Here is a 23,937-nt window from a genome sequence, read left to right as displayed (position 1 = left end):
TTTGTGTACAAGTGTTAAATATGGGATTATATTAAGTGTATATTTTTTTGGAATTGGTTGGTGTTTTATGCCATTCTCAAGAATATTTCTCTTATGCGAACAGGGTAGAGCCCAGTTGAAACCTACAACCGTCCGCAGGTTGTTGACATACCTTCCCACGTATGATCAAAGCCTGTGCAACTTATCCGTAAGAGTATTACATATAAATAGAAGTGGAGGGATTTTTTTTCTCTGTCTTACTAGTACAGCCCGACGCATACTTAAAATATCACAACTATTCATATTTCTTTTATCTTATTACAAAATCTCGCAAAAAGTAAGGTGTAATTTGTATGACAGACTTTTAATTACTTCCAGCTGAGAAACAAACAAATCAAAGATGGCAAATTCAAAGCCTGAAGTTTACCGATAGCGCACATCAGTAAAGTGACGTCTGGTATTTCCATCACCTGGCTCCATTCTGTTTCAGTCTGCAGACACTTTGAGAACAAAAACTAGACCAGCTTTATCCTCCTAGATAGTTCTCTGTGAAGTTAGTAGAGTCTTATTTTCTTTGCAAAGAGCCATGAGTCTTTCCTTTGAGTATGAAAGTCTAGTTTCTGTTGATAGTTTTGTTAAATTAGTTGATTTTTTGTTGGTACTTACTGTATATTTTTCTTTGAAAAAGTGTATTATGGGATAAATCAAGGTTGAGACTGAGTGTATATATGGGTGGAATACATGTTTGCTCTATCTCTGTCATTCACGAGAATTAAGGTGAAATTTTTTTTTTTTTTTATAAATTTTATTCAAATTGAAATATTCAAACACTGGTTATGTTCATATCAAATCGGATTGTTGCTTAACTTTGTAGTGGTATAATAAAATCAGAAATGAACTAGTTATTAAGAAAATATGAGAGTTAGCTGTCAGAAAAATAATCATATTGTTTATTCCTACAAACAAATAAAAGGCATCATGTCAAAACTTGAGTATAAAACATACAATCTCTGAATAAGCCCATTACTTTGCCTGACTAATTGAGGTAGCAGTTTTGCCTCACAGAGTTATGCCCCCTGATCTGCCTGAACTCTTTTGTAAAAAGCACATGGTTTTATTTACATCTGTTGGTAAAGGCTTGACGTCAGTGGTTCAAGGGAACTGTGTAACCTTTCTCAAGTGCTCAGGAAACCTCACATCCCTGCGTTCACTAAGTTTGGGGGAGTGTTTGGTAGAATATAGGGTCTGTTTGTCAGAGTACGGGACAAGTGAGGTTGGCTTTTTATGTAGGTTTGGGCAGGGTGAGGGTACACAAAGCACAGGACGTGTGCCCCTCAACGCACCCAGCTAGCATGGTCAGCTTACCCCAGAGAATCATGAGTACGCCTTCACCAGGCTCAGGATCGCTGCTAAAACAGCTCAAATTGTTGTCTAAAGATGATAGGTATTTCACGTAAGTTCATACACATTTATTTGTTTACTTTTTTATTTGATTCTTGCTAATTCCTTAGGCCTGCTGAAGAATTTTTCACTTATATGATGGCAGCCAGTTTTATGGGTGGGGGGAGGAAACTGGAGCCCCACTACCACCCCCCAACCCACCACCACCACCACCCCCCCCCCCCCCCCCCCGGCATAAACCACCGACCTTTGGCAAGGTTTTACTTTGTGACATGTGACATAACAGATTTTACACACCATATTGGTGGAAGACAAGTAGCCTTCAGAGAACGTCGGACTGCGCAAACGGACGGCCACATAGTCAGTGATAATTAAATCACAGAATTTGTCGCACAGGTTTCATGGTAACAGATTTAACGCCGTTGTTTGGCAGGAGGTATATATGTTTTGACATCATGGGAATATACACTGCTGACATTTGTACGTGTAAGGCTTATCACCTCAACATTTATCAGCCAACAATTCACAAACTGTGTCACCTTTGAATTTTGCTTTTCTGGACGGCTGACTGTATTTTTTGGTTATTATAAACCCTTCTAGTGGACCTGAAAAACAAAGTTCTTTTTCAGTCTACGTTGGAATTGCTACCCGTGTTTTTTAGTGTTATTTTATATGGGACCTATAAACAGGTAATTAGCATAAACATTCACAGCTAATACTTCAAGTGTATGCATACATATTATCACCTTGGTCAAAAATTTCACGTCCACTTAAACTGAGGACAAGGCTTATGTAAGCATATATGTATATCCATATACATATATATGGCATATGCACCTGTATCTCTATGGTATGTTACAATGTTTTTGCATACACCTGTTGTGCATGTTTCAACGTGCCTCAAACCACCTGACTGTATCATCTGGAACATTATCTGATAAATGTCGCTTTGTTCTTGAATGTATAAAATAGTTTAACATTGAGACAGTTTTTGACCGACGGATTTTTGAAAACTTAGCTTGATAAGTAAGTTTATAAGCTAGTGTATTTGTTTTGTGTTTGCTGTTGCATACATATCTGCGGAGAAGTGGCATGTGTATATGACATGCTGTACATGGTCAGCCTGCCTGACGTATTCGGTATCTGTAATTCTACGATGTATTCTGAAAGCGGTTGTTGAGTAATATAACACTTAACAGTGGGAACTGGACCATGACATGTTCAGTTTTATCATGTGAGTTAAGCATTAATGCATAAACCAGGTAGATCAACGCGGTAGTGTAAACAATTCAAAACTTATTTTAATCACTATACCTGCTCAGACATATGTGTGCATATAACTAGTCAGGAAATAGGTTAAATATTATATTAAAAACAAGGTGAAACAAGGGTGTAGTTTAATCTCAATGGGCTCTACAGTGACCTGATTTTACCTGATGTTGAATGTGAACAGAAAATTTTGCCAGCCAGTTAACCTGGCCACATTTGTAACAGTTTAACAATAGGGATGCCAGTGAGCCATGGTTAAGCTCTTTAGCTTGTGACAGCTGACAGCGGATCAATTGTGGGACAAACTGAAGATGCTGAGAACTGTGTATGGCTGGTGTCATTCTAGCTGACTGTGTGCACGCATGGCTTGGCCTTGACAGAACCCTCTGGCAATAAAACTACCTGAACATGTACCATGTTTATACAGGCGTGTTTGCATGAGTTTTCTCCCCTTACCTGAATCCACGCATTCTCTTACACTCTGTTTAATCAACTGTCAATGTACCGCTCATCTGCGTTCATGTTTATGTACATTATAGCACAGTTTGAGACCAATTATTAGCTCCGTTTGAGAACCTGAAGTAGGTAAATATTAAAGTGAAAGAAAAGGTTATTGAATAAAGTCCATCTTTAATACATTTACAGTGTAAGCTAGAGGTTTCAAACAGAATTTCAAAGTTCAGAACTTCAGTTTGCATCCTCAGAAAGAGCTATTTGAAGATGTACTTTTGTTTGATTGAAAAAGTTTACCAACACCCTTATTTTTAAAAAATCATGCATTATTCCTTAATATTAAGGTTTATTGATATTTCATTTTCTGCTATTTATACCAGTCTTTTATTTTCACCAAAGATTTATTTATTTTTTTTATTTGATTGGTGTCTTACGTTGTACTCAAGAATATTTCACTTATACGACGGCGGCTAGCATTATGGTGGGAGGAAACCGGGCAGAGCCTGGGGGGAAACCCACAACCATGCGCAGGTTGCTGCCAGATTTTTCACCGAAGACCCTTCACTCATATGTAATTATATAGGCCTGTACTCATTCGGACAGTGTTCTAATAAATTTGATATATATACTGATATAAAACACAGTAGATGTAGCACATACATGGACTAACAATAATATGTCAGTCACAGGGAACAAAAGGAAGTATGTGTGAACAAGATAAAACAGATGTCAGTATTTCCAACGGTTACTTCTCGCACATCAGAGTTTATGCTCTGTTCAGACTCTGCATGTGTTTTATATAAGCATTCGATCAGTCCGCTGCAAAGGCCGGGGATTCAGAGATGCTTGTTACAGTATTTTATTTACCTGAAGACTTTAAATCTAGACGTGTGTAAGAAAGTTGTTATCGCCTGAGTTTACAATCCTGCTTTTGGTTGAGAAAATATTTGTGTATTCTCCGTGGAATTCTGACTCTGTGCGTGGAGGTGATTAGAGAGCACAAACCAGAAGTACAGACACATCTGTAGCCACGTGCCTGACCTTTGACACCTGACCTGACCTAATTCTCACCTGGTTACGTAATGGACATGTCTGACCATGCAGGCCTGGTGGCAATGTAGCCAGATAACACCTATGTGTTAAATTGGTATCTGTTGGTATGTTGAAATTGACATTTAGTTCAGGTACAGTGTGTACCAATTGTGCATCATTGAGTTCGTTTTGCTTTGACCAGCTATCCAGTTATGGTCACTATATATATATATATTCTAGTGAAACTTATAGGTAAAAGTTTATATACCTGGCTAAATTAAATGTAATGCACCTTGAATATATTTGTAAAGGCAGTTTGCCTTTCATTTGTACAGAAGCTTATGATGATATTATTTGTTATCTCTTAGGAATTAATGCAAAATGATAATAAATATATATATAGAAATCAAATATTCTTTCATCCTTCAGGTGATCAGCACACAAATTTTGATCACATAAATAGAGTACTGTATAGGTGAACAGACAGGATTCTTACGGATAACAACTCCTGTGTTTATTAGCTGGTAACGTTTCAGTATAGCTTCTATTACCATTCTCAAACCGTATGACATACAGAAAATAGAGCACTGACTCTATGAATCATCTGTTAATATAATAGATACAGTGTCATTTGTGTGAATTCTCCGTGGATAGTTTGATTTTTACCTATTTCCTGTGTAAAGTTAATTGCAAAGGTTATTTTATGGTTTCTAGGTCACTGCATTTATGAAATGATCATCATGCGTGTAAAAGAATTCTTGTTAAACAATAATCAAATACATAAATAAATAAATATGTATATAGTCATGCACCAATCTGCATTTTGGCAGTGATCGTGTGTGCTTGTTTGTATGTTATTCATATTGCTACATAGGAAGTTCCAGATAGACCTAGCATTTAAAGATGACGTGGAATTTTTTTTTTTATACATATCATTGGAGATGATTATGTTAATACTATCATTTTCCTGGCTGGCCGTGAATAATAGGGAGTGTTAATTGACAGAGTCGGCGTTGTATTATGGTCCATACACAAGCACGTATATTGTGTAATGCCAGATCATAGAATAGTCGTTTGATTGTGTGTGTTACACCTGAAGGCGTCCATTGTGTCAATTGCAGGGGACTATTGTAGTATTGGGACCTTCACAAAGTCACTTGGAAATCCGGGCAGGTGTCTGACATGGTCACATGTAATAATTACTCCATTGTGACTGCAAGTGTCAATTGAAAGTTTATGACTAGCCATAGACCAGACAGGAAGGAAGGAAGGTCAGACGCTTGTACCTAACTGGCTCCAGCTCACCTGCCTGCATGGATTTACCTGTACTCGTCGAACTTTTTGACCTCTGGATTTCTACGTATTTCACTCGTGAATGCGGTTAGAATTCTCCTGATTAAATTCCACTGTTACTCGATCAGGATCTGTATATATTCTGTGTCGTACAGTTGCGGCCATGGAAATTGTCTCTGTCAGACCCGCCAGTATTCCAGGAATTACCGTGGAAACCTGCCTCAGGTATACAGTCTTAGTTTTAGTTTTGTCAGGTGAAAAGAAGAAGCCACATGAAATCCTCGGTACTGCTCTGGATGGTTATGATAAATATTATTAAAGTACATTTATGGATCATGGGACAAAATTACAGATGTTTCATTAAAAAAAAGTAGAACATGCGTGAAAGTGAAAAGACAGCACCTGACTAATGTTTATGTCCACTGAAAGACTAGCATTCAAAGTATCTTAAACTGGCATTAAATTTTTTTTTTTAGATTTTTTCAACCCAGTAAAAGTTTAGTGCAACTTTGTCTTGTCACAGCTTCAGCCCGTCTCCATTATCAACAGCAAGCTGAGGTCACTTTTAGTCTAGCTGTCTAACATGGAAGGTATTTCCCCTAAAATAGTCTAATCAGTAGCCTATGGCAGATAAAAGTTGTGCAACTTCAGCGATGAAGGACCAAGTGAAAAATAGCTTTCTTGGAAATTGGACATACTGGTAGGATATTTCTTCCACTTATTTCTTGTTCATACAGTAGACCTACTATATTGTTTATACAGTTTCTGAGTAGCCTGCAAATGCACAGATGGGATATTCCAGGTTCATGTCGTAGCTTACCGGTTAATTCTGACATCTTTAAATGTTTACAAAATTACAATAGAATTGTTGTACAACTGGATTCATGCTCAATTTTGAAACAAATGGAAGTCAATCTAAGCACCACTGAGGCTGATCGAGGCATTCAATTGTCGCTGGATATCATGCTTCAGTTTTGCAGTAATGGATCCTAAGATTTGAGAAGTGCTGACCTAGTTATTACAGTCGTCAGATAAAGCACCTCGGCTTGAAAACCACATTTCAGCAATTTCCTGTATTTTATTAAAGAAAACAGAAAAATAACATCTTTTGTATGTGAGAAAGACAAAGGGCAAAAGTTAAAATCTTCAGTTTTAACAAATTCAGAGAAAAAAAAAATTTATATCATAAGATTTCATTTTAAGCATTGTCCGATGAGATGTCATCTTCTCATTCTCATAAACCTACAGCACCCTTTGTGAATTTTTCCCTGACTCTGATATTTGTTATTTAGCAACTGCATGCTGACTAAAAGCTAGCATGAATGACATAAATTGTATTTGTATATAATTTGAACAGCGTGTCTAAGTAGGCCCAAAGACTACTGGGGAGATGACAGCCATTTGAGCTGGGACTTTATTCTGCTGTCTGACATAATTTGTGATACCGTTGTTGAATATTACAGGGCTTGTAAATCAACTGATTTTACGTCTGTGGTGGTCATTCAACACTGTGTGAAATAGTGCTTTGGCTACACATAAAAAAACTGTTGTAAATGATCTTAAAATGATATTTATATCAGTAGGTCTGTGTTATCGTATGTCACTTCATGAGGTGAATGGGTAAAGGCTAGGTCACGGCTCAGGCCGCACAGTCTGATAGCAAAGTGTTTGATTGGATAAAATTCTCAAGATTGTGATTCACACCAGGTATTTGTGCAGCATTGTCATTTTGATCTACATGTTATTCGGTGAAATATCATTTAAATATTAAAAGTATAATACTTTTCAGGAAGCTTAACTATCCTGCTTTTGATTGAAATATGTTTTAGCCAGGTGCTGTCTTGTCGTTTAAACTCTTGGTTAAAAAGCAAGCAGCTGATGAGTTAATTCGATCTTGCATGTTGTACATGTTCAGAAACATTTTTTATCTGTAGCTCTCAGGCTCAGTGATCTTTCATTAGTGGCTATATAGCTAGTATATATAGCTGTGGTTATATTCATCTGACCTCATGTTTTGTTTTTGTAGTGGCTTTTTTGTTTGATTTTTGTTTTTTTTTAATTTTGTTATCGCAAGTTTATAGAACCCTTTGAGATCATATAGTTTTTCTTAATTCCCTGCAATTTTGGCAAATATTTTCCAATTTCTGTTTGATTGATGTGCTTGACCAGTAACTTTGAGAGAATCAAGGGGGATAACTTGCCATTGCATAGAACAAAGAGATGACTGTATATGCACTTGTATATATTATGCATTGCTGCATCCTGCAGAGAGACATTTGTCTGTCAGCAAATAGAAGTTCAGATTATGTAGATTTAGTTCTGTTGTAGTTGTACTATAAGCTTAGCTATCAGACCGTATGGCAATTTAGAAACAATAATCAATCAAGCAATCAATTTGTGCTTTGCCCTCAGCGTTCTGCAGCCAGATTATGGAGATGCGTATAGGTGTTAAATGGCTCTGTGCTCTACGGTACGAAATTCATCAGTCGAGCCAGATCATATGAATATCACATCAAGGCAAGTGAGCTTAGCGAAGATGCCTTAACACGATATTCAGTCTGGTGAGCCAAACAAAAATCTCTGTATCACCTAGCAGAGGGCCATATAACATCTCTCTCACCATTGTCACAAACTCCTCAATGATGATTAAAACAAGACTGAAATTTGTGAAAAAGGCAAGTTTTTATATGTTTATTTTGTTTTACTTGCAGACATCATTGGCAAGATTATTTTTTATAATCTACAGTGCGGAGGTTAGTGTTTTGGTCATAAGGGTATAGTGACACAATCAATCACAATCAGTGAAATATCCACGGCTGTCACAAGTTGGTATTCACCGATACCATGGTGATAAATATTGGTATATTTCTCATTTTTGTCAAAGGTCAGGTATTAAGTATCTAGGGAATTAGTATCTATTAGTAATTGAAACAAAGACCATTGCATTCTAGAAAGTGCAAATGACAATTGTACTTTATGCCCTGTTTTTTAAACGTATGCTAATGAAATATTGGATGCATTTCTCTTTTTCTCGGGCTACCTGTGAAATTAAGATATCGAGATCAAATAATTTGCTGAGAGGTTATGAGTGCTAACATGTATGGCCTGGTGGAAGGATCATGGGCATTTATTGACTTCCACTCTGATCAGTGCCGTTAACACTTGAATAGGTAAAGCTGTCTTGAGCATCAAGACAGAAGTCTAAATTTATAGCTAGGAGATACTGAAATTGTTGGTTTCCAAGACAACACTTAAGACGTGTGAGGAGCATTTATGCGATGCAGGTTAATAAATCTGTTATGATGCTGCTATATACAGATTTTGACTTGATGATTGTTAAATATGGTGAGTAATTAAGGTGTAATTATATCAGGGAATCTGTGTTGCTATGGCGATATCAGATGAATATTCTTGAAATACCTATAGATGAAATTAGGCTGGCTTGGGATCACATAGTGCTACATTTAGTTTTTATGCCTTATTAGGGTCCTCAGAAAGATATGTGTGGTGTTGTGTTCTCTTAGTGCTGACTTATATTGATCTTTTTTATTGATTAATTGTGTAATAGTAACTGGAGACATGTGTAGCTGATCAGCTAAGATAATCAGTGGATTTCCTGAAATGGCCATATAAATTTCAGTTGAGTATGGAGCTAACTTGCATGCCGTGTTGACATTTCTGTAGTTTTATATTTGATCGTCGACCTAATTTGTTCACTTTAAGCAGGTTATTCTCCTTTACGTGTACTTTAATAATTTTACCATAATACATATATCTGTTCAGCTTTCGACCTAATTTGTTCACTTTAAGCAGCTTGTTCTCCTTTACGTGTGCTTTAATAACTTTACCATAATACATATATCTGTTCAGCTTTCGACCTAATTTGTTCACTTTAAGCAGCTTATTCTTCTTTACATGTACTTTGATAATTTTACCATAATACATATATCTGTTCAGCTTTCGACCTAATTTGTTCACTTTAAGCAGCTTATTCTTCTTTAGGTGTACTTTAATAATTTTACCATAATACATATATCTGTTCAGCTTTCGACCTAATTTGTTCACTTTAAGCAGCTTATTCTTCTTTACGTGTACTTTAATAATTTTACCATAATACATATATCTGTTCAGCTTTCAACCTAATTTGTTCACTTTAAGCAGCTTATTCTTCTTTACGTGTACTTTAATAATTTTACCACAATACATATATCTGTTCAGCTTTCTTACATAGAAAGATAAGCCCATATATAATAATTTAATTAATTCGTGACACGTTCACTTCATGTCCAGCTCAAGTCTAAAGACTGAAATACCTTCAGAAATATTTTAGGTTTTTATCTTCATGCTCTTTTGTTGTAAGTATTCCAGATCCCAGAACAGATCCCAGCTACAGGATTACAAAAAGTCAATCCACTTTATTTTTTTTATTTTTCACCATACGAGTGAATGGGTTTTTCAGAAATGGAAGCTATAAACACCAGCTCTTTAAGAAGTGTTGCAATTAAGGAACACCTCCTGATCAGAGAACGCTTCAGAGGCTCCTGGGGAGATTTGAACACTGTTTTACCCTCTGGGCACATTGTAGCTCTGGCCAAAAATATGGCAATCTCCAGTCAGCTGTATGTTATTTTGTGATGCATGTTAACAAGCTAATCTAAGGCAAGCTACATTGTAACCTTGTTACCTTAGATTCACTACTGATGTGTTTGCCGCATAATACCTGCTCCATACTCACCAAGCAGCTTAAGACTTAAGTCAAAAATTCAAACACAGCTCCGGTTAAAATGTTTGGCTCTAGGAAGTCTGAAATTTATGCATTGAATCTTCACAGCAATGTACCAACCACACTTTGAGATCTTTCTTCGTGTTATTTTGTTTTTTCAAGCCTATGCAGTTTATGACTTCAGTTGCTTTATAAAAACGGGCCCTGGATTTTATTTCATGGTGTATTCACTTATCAGTTATTCTTGAGTCTATATTTCTTGCACATTGAAGAGTAAACAAAGATCAATTAATGACTTTTGCCAGTTAGTAGTTCAGTTCTAGCTTTTGCTGGTATCGCTCCTAATTTTAATTTGAGGGTCATCACTTTGTCAAGCCCAAGGGGCAGTGCATGTATATGGTCCAAGGCTTGGCTTTATATGTCTCCAGTATCCACGCAACTCACTGTTTCACATGTACATGACATATGTTTGAGTAAGGCATTAAACATAATAATCAAATCCATGAATGAATGTATAAATTCCGTAGCCAGTCAACTGCCATCATATACCTAGATTAATTATAGTCATCCTACACCTTTTTTCAGCTTCAGCAAGCAGCTGTATATGTTCTTAATTAATTTGCTTGGTTGGTCTGTCTGTTTGTCAATGAATTGGTTTGTCAAATTTTGGACATTTAGTCTTTAAACATATGGGCTATTCACCTCACCAGCAAGGTAGTGGACTGGATTTGGACTGGTTTTTATTTGTATGTCCATAAAAGAACACAGTTTTGCAGAAGTTACACGATCATCAACGAGGGGACTGGGTGGTGCTATTTTGAATTTGTACTCCATTATGCATGTGTACAAATGTTAAAACACAACCCTTGTCGGTCTAGTCGGACTATATACAGTGTGGCCATGCGTTTGGTTACGTTTGTGCCTGTGTGTACAGACAGCTTAAGGTTAATGGCTAATTTAAAGCTCATACACACACAGAGGGGTTAACATTATACTTTGATCCCAAAGTACATGTAGCTCGCTCTGTTTTCCAATTCGGATAATCTCATTGACTCAGTCTTACAGAGACTGTGCCCAGTGTGGCTGGTGGCCAAGTACATGTACTGGCGAGATCATTCTACACATGTTTATGTATATACATACATATATATATATATATATATATATATATATATATATATATGTACCTGAACAAGAACAAGCACAGCTCTGTAAAGTATTACAATTCAAGCTATGCTTCATGGGAGGCGGTGAGTCTTAAAAGGCTGAATGTTGTACTCAGAACTGTGCTTGTAATTTTTGGAATATTTTTTTTTTATCAGGTTTCACTGTTAGTTTTGATGTAATTTATATCTTATTTGTTTATGATAAAGGATTTCTCAATGCTCCAACTCTCCTCCACTTTACAACAATGAACAGAGGAAGTGATACATGCTTATATGTTGTGTTTGATGGACAAATATGCAGTGTATCACCCAGAGACATACATGTATAACTACAAGTGTTGATGCATGGGCCGACAGTTACAGGTATGATATTTGATGTCGTCAAATATCTGCCACATTTAGCTTAATTCACTTCAGAGTTACACACATAGTTGTCCATGTTATTTCCTGCACAGTAAAGCCCATTTTTATGAAAATTACCATAAATTTTGCATTGGTACAAATATGTAAATGTTTTTGAACAATATATTATATCATTTCAGTTTGGTCAGGCGTCTATAATAAGATCTTTAAAATTTTAATACTCTTCTTCCTCTTGGAACTGGGAACTTTGCAAAAGTTCATAAAATGAGTTTCTTTTTTGCGTAAATGGCATTGTTTAGGTTATAAAATCATATGGCTGTATGGTTTACGAGGAATGCTGTCAAATTGACTGTCAAAGTTAATAAAAGTAGTTTCAGGAAATTAATGTATGTACCAATGTAATGTTTTCCTGATCTTTCAGGGCCATGAATGACTCCAACAGTGAACACAGCAGACTTCTTAATAATTAGTGATATAACACCTACATCTAATATGATATAATACCCTTTATCTGTCACTTGCTACTACGCAGAACGCCATTGACACGCATTCGTTATGTAAGGTTAATTTAATGTTGGTCCGTAGTTATTAATATAGCATATTAGTCTGTCAAGTCTTTCTGCATACTTGTGAGCTGATGGGTTAATTTGTTGTAATTTGTCCATTCAATAAAAGCACATTTCCAATTCCATTATTAATATCGGATTCTGTCTCCAGGCATTGATGGCAATGACAGGTGCTTGCCAGGTGTGCTCCAAGCTGTGACCCTGCCTTAAGATTGCCTGCCCACTAAAGAGCTGGGGCTGAGCAGGTTCTCAAGATATATCTCAATGCTATTTATACATAGGCCTTCTTAAAGTTATGTTCTGTAAGAGACTGATAGCAGAGTGGGGTGATTTGCTCTGGTACTACCAATCTGGAGGCAAACCTAAAGATTGGGCGACCTTTGCCTCATCCTGGGGCTTATTTGATGACCTTCCCAGACACGCTCTTCTGTTAAAGTCACCCAAAGCTCTGTAGTGGTGGCCATTTATTATAATGCTATCATTTGGGCATGCCAGGTGCCCTAAGTGTGTCAGGTGGGAGATTTTGCGCACATAGGCATTCTGTAGTACATCAGAGGTAGATGTACATTTGCCTTTATGGAACGATATTGCCGCTAATTAAGCCTGTGGTATCTGTGCACATAGTTCCAGAATAATTGTGGCCGTTTGCGTCAATGTTGTACATGTAGGTTCAACAACATGGGTGGTATAGATGTGCACCAATAATAATGTGAATACCTTTTTAATGTTTTATTCATAGGGTCTGGAGGTGTCCTCCAAAAGGACTTTTCCACAAAAATTAAAAATTGTAAATGGCCAATAAACAATCAGAGGGTCAGCTAATGATGTTGTAATTTTTGACATTAAGTAAGTTTTGAATATTGATAAGCACTTAAAAAAATTACTTCCTTTTTATCTAGTTTATACTACTTGAAGTCCTGGTGTAATACTCCATAATGGAACTGTTTTTGGTCTGTTGGCTTTTGATTATCTTTTATCCAAAAATAATCAAGCAAAAGGCTTACTTTGTTTACAGTAAAGCGTAAATTATGAGAAGCTAAACACCAGAAGTATCAAAACGAGTGTGTCTTAATATTACCAATGCATTAGTGAGTCAGCACGTACATGTATTTTATCAATATGTTATCACATTTAATGTAATTGGATGTATGTATTGATTCATGGTAGAGATTTGAGCAAAACACATCATACATGTGGTATGAAATGGATAATCAACTTGTGAAGGGATTTAGGTATGTATTTGATTTGTGTTTTACACCGTACTCAAGGTGTAAAAATCAGAGAAAGTTTGTGTTTGTTTTATTATGTACTTACATCACAAAGAAATTGCCACCAAGAACAACATTTATATATTGCTTTGAAGAATTGGAGTTAAGTGCACCGGTATCAAGGCCTAAGTAGTTTGCCTGTAGAGATGAATAATAATTGAGATTTCACGCTCACCATTGTAGGTCTGGAATACCGTTGTCTGATTTTGTATTTGATTGACAAGGACAGTTTAGCCTGCAGACACATAGTAGTGCTTTACCTGATTGGCTACTTTAACATGTAAATGGATCAGGCAATTCGGTCAGCTCTAATTTGCTTGAATGACAGAGTTGGTACACTTGAGATGTAAGTGTATACTTATACTTACCAGGGCGTGATATGTGTGCGTGTACATATGGGACAGTGTCCTTCTGAACCTGTTAAATCTACATGGAGCAGCTGACTCAGTCTGGAAATAACACTTGTGTTGATATTACACAGTTCTTTATATGCTGTACATTACACTCATCTTGACATTACACAGTTCTTGATATGCTGTACATTACGCTCGTCTTGACATTACACAGTTCTTGATATGCTGTACATTACACTCATCTTGACATTATACAGTTCTTGATATGCTGTACATTACGCTCATCTTGACATTACACAGTTCTTGATATGCTGTACATTACGCTCGTCTTGACATTACACAGTTCTTGATATGCTGTACATTACACTCATCTTGACATTACACAGTTCTTGGTATGCTGTACATTACGCTCATCTTGACATAACACAGTTCTTGATATGCTGTACATTACGCTCATCTTGACATTACACAGTTCTTGATATGCTGTACATTACACTCATCTTGACATTACACAGTTCTTGGTATGCTGTACATTACACTCATCTTGACATTACACAGTTCTTGGTATGCTGTACATTACGCTCATCTTGACATAACACAGTTCTTGATATGCAGTACCTTGCGCTCGTCTTGACATTACATACTTCTTGATGTGCTGTACATTACGGTTGAGATTGAGGTTTTCGTCTCACATTATCAGTGTAGGGTTTGATACTGGCGTATGTAATGTAAAGTATATATGTATATACAGCAATGAATACATAAAAAAGAAATGAAGTGGAAAATGGTAAAATCCGACAGAAATTAATACCTCCAATAGAGTGATACATAGAAACATATGCTTATGTGCAAACTGGCTTTCGGGGAAAAAAATTTACCTAGTTTTCTGATCTGAAATCGAGGACAAAAATGTGCTAGTTTGAGGTCTTATCATCTTCGTGATCAAGTTTTAGTCATCACCTGACGTTTTCCGAAACTTATCTGTAAAACTAGGGGTCACCTGTTGCACTGAAGAAATGGTGGTAGCAGGTTTGTATTGGCTATGATTTACCAAGGAATTTGTAAAGATTGTGAAATGTACTCTAATTCTCCAATCTTATCAATATTTTGAAACATTCTGATAGAACAATGGGGTGCAGAGAAAAAACTGTACAGTTTTATCAAGCTTGCATCTTTGATGACCCAAAACAAATCATTTTTGTTTATTTTATTTATTTTATTTGCTTGGTATTTTACGCCATACTCAAGAATATTTCACTTATACAACTGCAGCCAACATTATGGTGGCTGGACACCGGGCAGAGCTTAGGGGAAATCCACAACCATCCGCAGGTTGCTGCCTGACCAGATCATTTTTGTGTCATTTTCGTAAGAATTGTATACATAAATTCCACAGAAAAAGTGCTTCAGTCGTTGAAAATGTTGAACATTGAGAGTATATGAAAAAAAGTAATTTACCCCATTCCACCCAATAGATAAAGAAGTACATACGTATATCCTAAATGACCTAAACTTTTGCCCACAAAAGTGCATTTTTAGAGGCAAATAAATGTCACGAAATAGTGTTTTTGGTGCTGAAACTTACAATTTTCCAGCAGAACTTCATCCCAACCTCAAAACACCTTTCTAAAATCATGAGAAATCTCAGGACCAGGGAAAATGGGCAAGTTAGTCATGAGCGACATTTGTGGTTATTTAGTGTACGTGTACATTTAGTATACAGATAAATGAAAGTGAGATATGAAATGAACAGACTTAATTCATTTGAGCGTGGATGATGTGACACGATTTTATATGTGAGAGGCAAAGTCGTGTGTTATAGTCAAGTTGATATATTACAATCAGTTGTGCATGTCTGACTTCATTATAGATGTACATTTACGTCATCACATGTGGTCTTACATAGTCATAGAAAAAACAAAACGAAACAAAAACAACAAACACTGGCAGCAAGAGATTATATAAGGATGTTGACAAGATATTTAAATTAAATCAAAACAGAGTTTAGCATGTATCATGTATGTATTTTTTGTATGTTTTATTTTTTTTTTCATTTACTTTCTTTTTTATTTAGTTATTATTTTTTTTTGTGGTTTGTTTATTTGCTGATAGTAAATATTGATCCTCTTACATATGATGTGATAGCTATTAATTCATCCCCCCCCCCTTTGGGACCCTCGATTGTTGTCCAGATCCATTCAGGCCCTGAATGACCACTTCCCATAAGGACCTGCAGTTCAGTATTGTACTGGTCAGTGTAATGTTTCATACTGCCATAGTGTCAGAGTGAACTGGTCAGTCAGGAAGACTTCAGGATAAAGGATCTGGGATATTCCACCCTGACCTTCACTCCTATACATGTACATACAGCCTGGAGAATAGCAGCGGTGACATTTGATTGGCTCTTGACATGCTATTATCCTGCTTACAGGATTGGGCCCTTGTGGGAAAGAGGCGTGTTGACAGGGTTTATCCTGTCCTAGATTTGCCACATGTTGACGGATGGGCATCTAAGTGCCAATATGATAACAGCATGGCTGCTAGTAAAGGAGTGACAGAGCTGAGGGATTTTCCTTGTAAAAGGACCTTGTGAAAAACACCATCGGGTAGAGTACTTGATAACCTGTATGTTTGGCAGTATAAGTATGAGCAGTAGCACAAAGTTTAGTTTCCACGGGGCAAAGTTTACCTATATTGTACATTGGATGTACAGTTTGTTTAAAGTGGAGCAGTTTAGGAAAAGTCTAGTTGCTGCAAGAATTCATGATAACTTTGATACTTGAGTGAATTCGTAGCCAGTACAGATTTTCACTTTTCGAAGACTTCTTGAAAGGCATTGAAAACTGGAAAGGAATTTAACAATCTAATACAGTGGTTCATTGAATACTGGAATTACAAGCTCATACAGTATTGGAACCCGTGGTTTTGAAGACTTCAGGCCAGACAGTGAATACTGGAATTACAAGCTCATACAGTATTGGAACCCGTGGTTTTGATGACTTCAGGCCAGACAGTGAATACTGGAATTACAAGTTCATACGGTATTGGAACCCGTGGTTTTGATGACTTCAGGCCAGACAGTGAATACTGGAATTACAAGCTCATACAGTATTGGGACCCGTGGTTTTGAAGACTTCAGGCCAGACAGTGAATACTGCAATTACAAGCTCATACAGTATTGGGACCAGTGATTTTGATGACTTCAGGCCAGACAGTGAATACTGCAATTACAAGCTCATACAGTATTGGGACCCGTGGTTTTGAAGACTTCAGGCCAGACAGTGAATACTGGAATTCCAAGCTGACACGGTATTGAAATCAGTGGTACTGGACAGGCTGAGCATTGACAGGCCAGGTTACAACAGTGATTATTAATGATCATCAGGATACGTGTTATGTAGAGCATTTTGAACACCCTGCTTATGTAATGTGAAATTAACGCAGCCATATTGACATTTAAGTGTCAGCTGTGTCATATCCATCTGGTTATAGCTACATGATAACAAAAAGGCAGCTGACCTGCCCTGGTTTAGGGTTTTTTTTCCCAAGCCCCCAGCTGGTGTGTCTGTCCAGTTACTGGTTTACAGCTGTGAGTGTATCACTTGGGCATCCTGCTATGCTGGATACACATTTGCCTGTCTGTATCACCCCTGGTGCAGTTAAGTTATATCACCCCCTGACGGAAAACAGACCTCCATGTAGAAGGAGCTCGGGTTTTTGATTACTGGTGTTAAAGTTGTCAGCTTAAGCCGTTTCTGGGATCTGTTAAGTAAGGACTGTTTTTATGTTGGGTTTTTTTTTCTTCCATTTTTGTGGTTTTGTTTGGATGCCACAAAGGCCTACATTTCATCAGTGCACTTGAATGTTACAATGTGTCGGATGGAAGCTGGAATACAGTGGATGTTAAAAGTTACATTGGCAGAGGATTGATGACATTTGATCTAGTCTTGAATGTAGGGAAAGCCAGCCTAGCATGCCCTCCAGTCGAGAAACCTTTCTACAATACACAGCATCCTCACCACATGTCCATCTAGTTTCCAGCGCTGCATTGCCTTTATTGTTCTTCTGAATGCGCTTACACGGAATCTGTGCAGAAGACACAAAGTTTACCCTCCGCACCACGGTGCTGAAGTTAGCCCGCATAGCGACCTATCGGGCTTCGCGGTGAAGCCGTCCTTGTGCTCCCGATTGCCTCATCTCTTTGTCAGAGAGTATAATTTCCATCGGTGGCATTAGCAGTCTGCATCAATCCCTTCTCCTAACAGATCGTGTATCGAGAGAAAACCCGAGATACATGCATCGATGTGCCAGCCTCTCAGCGGCAGAGTCTCAAGCCCTACGTGTTTCCTAATTGATCACGGTCACAACGACGACATCGTGCAGAATTATATTGATTGCATCGGTGTAGGGCTAGCTGTCAGATCCAAGGATTGGGTTTGTATCGTCTTGCTCTCTCAAGAAACTTACCTGTGTCATTTTATTAGAAGCTGATCAAAACTTTTTACACAAAAGTGAACCCCTGTTTAATACCCCAGGGGGAGAGAAGGGGAGTGATTTGTTCAATTCCGGGGCTTTGTGTTTGAGGCTACATTTGGAAGTGTTATCGTAATTTGATTGGGTGGTTCTATATACGTAACTCTGACCTTACGCACAGTGGATGCGGTCAGTCATGGTGGATAAAGTAGAGGAGGACATGGTCTGGGAATTTTCCAAGAACCGAATGACCAGCTCTCAGACCATGTCATTGTCAACATCTTCCACGTCTTCCTCCGCGACTACCTCTGGCCACTTGCCTGGACTGCGACGACACAACTACATGGTGCGGTCACTTTCTAACACCGTCACAGAACTCCATCATCAGGACCAGTTTTGGTCAGGGCCGGGCATCCTACTGGGCAACAGGAAACGCCCTCCCGGACTGGGACTGGATGGTATCCACCCTTCGTTCAGGTGGAGTATGTCTAAAGATAGCAGGTATTGAATTCTTTTAAGATGGAGATTGCCATATAGCTACAGTGAAGATGTACATGCATACAGTCACATGGATAGCTAAAAATTTAGTCATTTTAGTTGTCATTTTTCTTTCTTTTATCGTAGAGGCTGACGTCCAAAGATACTATTAAAGTATTCATAAAACCTTGAAGAAAGAGAGATTACTGTATAGCTGCGGTGAAGGTGTGTAATTTATACATATTTATGCAACTACATGCATGGCTAAAATAAAGTCATTTTACTTTCCGCTGATGGTAATTTACCATAATGTTGATGTAAGATGTATCAGTACATTTACGTTGTGTCCGAAAAAGATGACATATGTGCCGCATACATGTACGGAGCAAAGTGAGCTAAGTACGCAGTTTGGTTGCAAGTACTATATCTGCTCCAGGGAGTTTTAATACTTAGTTGGAAATGATCCTAATCTGAAGTCAATAAGCTGTGCATGTGTATAAGCCTCGGCCTACAGGTATAGAGGCCGCGATTAAGATTGTGTCAGAGCCAGAGATCGAGGTCATTTCATCCAGACAAGACCAGGTGTCATATTTTATACCACCTCGCTTGTCGTGTGGTTTGCTAGAGGAGTAGATATAGTATATATGAAATATTTTACAGTTTAAAGTATTTTGCATTTCATATGTCCTGCATTAAGACAATGCAAGGGTAGAGCCGTACATACATATATACATGTGTGCAGGCCCAGTTGGTGCTGTCATAGATGTTGTAGATACATACATGTGCATATGCCAGTATCACCCACATCTCTTTAATCAGAGGGAGTTTGATCTTCCTGTTGTAATATTTTGTGGTGACTTTAGCTGTCCTGACATTCCATAATGTATGCTGTGATAAAAGGGAATTAGAATAAAGAATTAGCTCTTATTTTAGTTGTGTTCCAATACTTAGCTGTAGCACCTGGATACAAAGTTTGTTGATGATGTTTGTACCCATTAATACAAATTCACCATTAACAAAATGGTATTTGTACCCATTAATACAAATTTACCATTAACACAATGGTGTTTGTACCCATTAATATAAATTTACCATTAACACAATGGTGTTTTTACCCATTAATACAAATTTATCATTAACACAATGGTGTTTCTACCTATGGGCTGCATATTTTCCATTTATATGATACCCATTGGTATAAACTTACCATTAATATTATGGTGCTTCCACCCATTCATACATATTTACAAGTATTAAGTGGTGTTCCCACCTATTGATATATATCTACCATGTACCATTTACTATGATATGCTGTTTCTATGCACACTGCGTATATATTTGCCACTATTACCGTGTACTGTATGATGGCATTTCTACCCGTATTCACCCGTTGAGACATAATACCCATTAATATGACGATTGATGTTTCTTTATACAACACACGATTCAGTATAGCACAGTTGCAAACCTCTCCCTCAAATTTTCCGCTATATAACAATGTTAAGCGAATCTGCTCAGCATCAGTAAGCCAGCATTTTAAGCTTCTGTGCATTATACTTTATTTAACATAATCAATAATTCCTCCGAGAGTTAGCTGGACAAATGAACACCATTCTGTATGTTATTACGCATGGCCTTATACTGATTAATTACTTCATGCATGCTAAATGTCATGTCCTACAAATACTCTTGTTTTTTTTTTTTACTTGTTTTTTTATTATTGTTGTGGTTTTAAAGGTTAACCATAAGACGTTTTTAAATTCAAGGTGGCTTTACATTATGGCAGGTGAAGCCCTAATGCTGAATTGAGTGATAATTAAGCCTCCGTAACTTAATTATTATAATTGTCCTAATTACAGTACGGTAAACAATTGTTTGTATTGCAGAGCATGAAAACGGGTTATGCTCTGCGCAGGTTAGTAATTAGTGCAGATAGTTTTGGTGACTATTCTCAAACTGTTAATGGGATTTAGAATGTGACAAGAAATAATAGGTTATAAATTCTATCCAGGAGTTGTTTTAGAGATACTAGAAGGGAAAACATTTTGCCAGGAGCAGTGAGGTAAAACCAAAATAGCTGGGGGTCTAGAGGCCACAGATTTTGTGTATGCTTGGTAATGCATTCTCAACCATTTTAATAACATATTTGTGTGGATATTCCAGAAATGTGTAGCACTGACATCTAGCAACCTTACCATGAATAAACCTTAAGTTAACCTTGAGTTAACCTTACCATAAAAACACAAACATTTCATTTTTAGAAAAAAAATCACTCATTTTTTTCAAATTTTGCTCGTTTGATTTCTTTAGAAGAGTCCTTCCGACGCACACAAGACCCTGTAGTCATCTCTGATTATGTAGACTATCTGAATGAATGCATCGATTATGTCTCAATTAATTGGCACGACAGCCTGCCTCTTTGAGACCGGCAATTTTGTTGTAAAGCATACTTTAATAGAAACAGTTAAGTTTCTGTTTGAAAGAAGAGTGTAATAAGGATTCCTTGCCTCCCCCCCCCTTTTTTACACACACACACACGCACCCAAATTAATTGAAAATGGAACAGTCCATTTTCTTGAGTGAAAATGCATAGAGAATATAATATGACCTTAAAGCAGTATATTTTCTTATGTGATCGAACAAGACCAAATGCCAACTACACTTTTGAACAAGGTCTTAAGCTAGCGCACATTGTTGTCCTTTTTAATCTCAAGTTAGCGTATGACTTCTTGGTGAAATCAATAGCTATAGATTCTAACCTCAGAGTCAGAGCACACTTTTACTCTGATCTTTTCAGCCAGGTAAGACGTTTGCACCTGTCTATGGGCATTATTCACCCGGATTAATTGACCAGGCTTTTAAGGGGGCAGCAATACTTGGTATGAGAGGATTAGGCTGTGGCGTATATATATATATATAAATATATATATAGTTGTATGGGCTTAATGTCTTCTCTTGTGCAGCCTTGGCTAGTTAATTCTTTTATCAAACGTTCTATGGATTTCCTCTTACTTCGGAATGACTGCCTGTAAGATACTTGGTTCACGTACTTAGCTGACATTTTGATTTGGCCTTTTTTATTCTCTCCCGGAGATTAACTTAATTTTCAAACAGGATGTTTGAACAGCATCATGTAGGTGATGTAAACACCCTGTAAGATGATTTGAATCAGCGGTATGTTTTTAAAATGCAAATCCGGAATGGTACACAGGTACTAAAATATTTATATCCTTGTGACGGACTGGCTTTTCAACCCACCCCTGCCGTCAATACTTTCGAACATTCTGAGAGAACTGTGGGGTGTAGAGAAATAATTTTTATGAGTTTTTCACAGTTTTATGAAGCTTACATTCTTTAGTGACACAAACAAATCATTTTTGGCATCATTTTCGTGATAATTGTATGCATAAATTCCACTGTAAAAAGTGCTTTAGTGATTGAAAAGTTTGAAGATTTACAGTATGTGGTTTTGTGGTGATAATTTGGCACTTGTGATCTTACTCGATCTGAAATATGTCAAGCATTTTGTGTACTCTATCGTTTTGTGTACTTCTGTGCAATGAGTACACCAATTTGTGTACTGTAAGAGTACACATGGATCCTGTCAGATGTGGACTAATGAGTCAAAAGTTGAATAAATGTAAAATCATTATTTATGACACAATAGACAATTGTACAGAAGCATTAAAATCCTGTTCTTGATTTTGATTTTTTGCTGGTATTTCTTGGTTCCTTCTTGCACTGCAGTTCTGGTCAGCAGTGAAGTCAGTATAATCCATCAATATATAGTTACGAGGTCAAAGTTCACTGACCCCTGATTAATTGACCTAATTAAGCATGTTTATCGTATAGGCACATGATGGATAGATATTCATGGCTGGTTACACATCCCCGGGAGAGATTGATTAACTATTCTAGCGCTTGTCTCTGTTGATTGTTTATGCCAGGTTTCAGGGTGGGAAGTGTGTGGATATTTGCAGATGGTAGTGTAAGGGTTTTCTCCTGTGATTATATCTTCTCGGATTATTTGCTGTCATTGTGTGTAATTTTGATAAAAGGCTTCAAATTAATATATATAGGAGACTGAAAGATGTTATGAAAACCACACAGTGTACATAACTGTTTTTCTGAATGACAAATAATTGATTCCAATGGAAACAGCAGGGTTTTGAGTAGGCATTGTTAAATTACAAATAATTGATTTTAATGAAAACAGCACAGTTTAAGTAACTATTTGAATGACAGATAATGGATTCTACAGTGAAAACAGCATACACATAGTTTAGGAAAATAATTATTTTCGAATGACAAATAACGTATTCAAACCAAATTTTATGGAGTGACAAATTTGTGATGAAAAGAGGTCTCAAAAATTTTAGACCCTTCATTTGAGGTTAAAGATCAGATAAATACATGTAAATCCTCTCAGGGTTGTAAATCTGTCCATGAACCTGTTATTTGTTTAGTTTGCTTTACAAATGAAAGCTCTCTTAAAATATTACAAAGTTCACTGAAAAGTGTTAACCTAATGTTAAATGCTTTTCCTGCTAATATATGGATATCTAAGATTCTTGTACTAAATCTCCCGTGAGATATAACAAAAAACAGACAGTGGTAGAGCTCAGCTGTACAGAACTAGCGCCATACATTAATTGAGCCCTATCTAAGTTCTTGCATGCGGAAATGTCCAGAATTCAGTTTGATATACAAACACGACTGCCTGTCACCTACATGTGATGTTATGTGTTATGTAACATATTTAAATTATGGCTAATATGCTAACCACATTAGCTCTGTAAACCTGCTGTTAATCCAGGTACAAGCAATGTCTAATAGGTTTACAGGCTGCTCCCCCCCCCCCCCCCCCCCCCCTTACATGTCTCATAAATCCTACCGCTGATGGTTTATTCATAGGTCAGGCTGGTAGAGAGACCCTGAGAGCTGTGGGGTCATTCTCCGTCTATCCCCTCTATCATGTCCATGCTTTCTTATTAAATCCACAGAACAGAGCAGGTGATTATATTGATGAGGTTGTCTCAGGTTGTACCAAGTTCTTGGCAGACTATCTCAGGGTAGTTGGTTATTCCTGGGATTCACTGATGCCCAGCGTCTTTCACTGAT

At 37.2% G+C, this 23,937-nt stretch overlaps 1 protein-coding gene across 6 annotated transcripts in view; it reads left to right on the top strand.

The window, feature by feature from the left end:
• LOC135471554 (3',5'-cyclic-AMP phosphodiesterase 4C-like) overlaps positions 1-23,937 on the top strand; it is a 227,533-nt gene that overhangs the window by 123,044 nt on the left and 80,552 nt on the right. The window contains exon 1 of one of the 6 annotated variants that reach the window (XM_064750830.1): positions 1,302-1,432. The exons of 3 other annotated variants lie outside the window; for them this stretch is intronic. In XM_064750830.1, the coding sequence (XP_064606900.1) occupies positions 1,332-1,432 (101 nt within the window). In that variant the 5' untranslated portion in view covers positions 1,302-1,331. Of the gene's footprint in view, positions 1-1,301; positions 1,433-5,575; positions 5,653-16,280; positions 18,841-23,937 lie in introns of those variants that run through there. 2 more of the 6 variants (XM_064750832.1, XM_064750827.1) reach the window with 2 other exon arrangements.

Source organism: Liolophura sinensis, chromosome 7 (genome assembly GCF_032854445.1).
Source record: "Liolophura sinensis isolate JHLJ2023 chromosome 7, CUHK_Ljap_v2, whole genome shotgun sequence".
Classification (NCBI taxonomy): domain Eukaryota; kingdom Metazoa; phylum Mollusca; class Polyplacophora; order Chitonida; family Chitonidae; genus Liolophura; species Liolophura sinensis.
The sequence above is the reverse complement of the archived record's forward strand: the minus strand, read 5'-3'. Positions and strand labels throughout refer to the sequence as shown.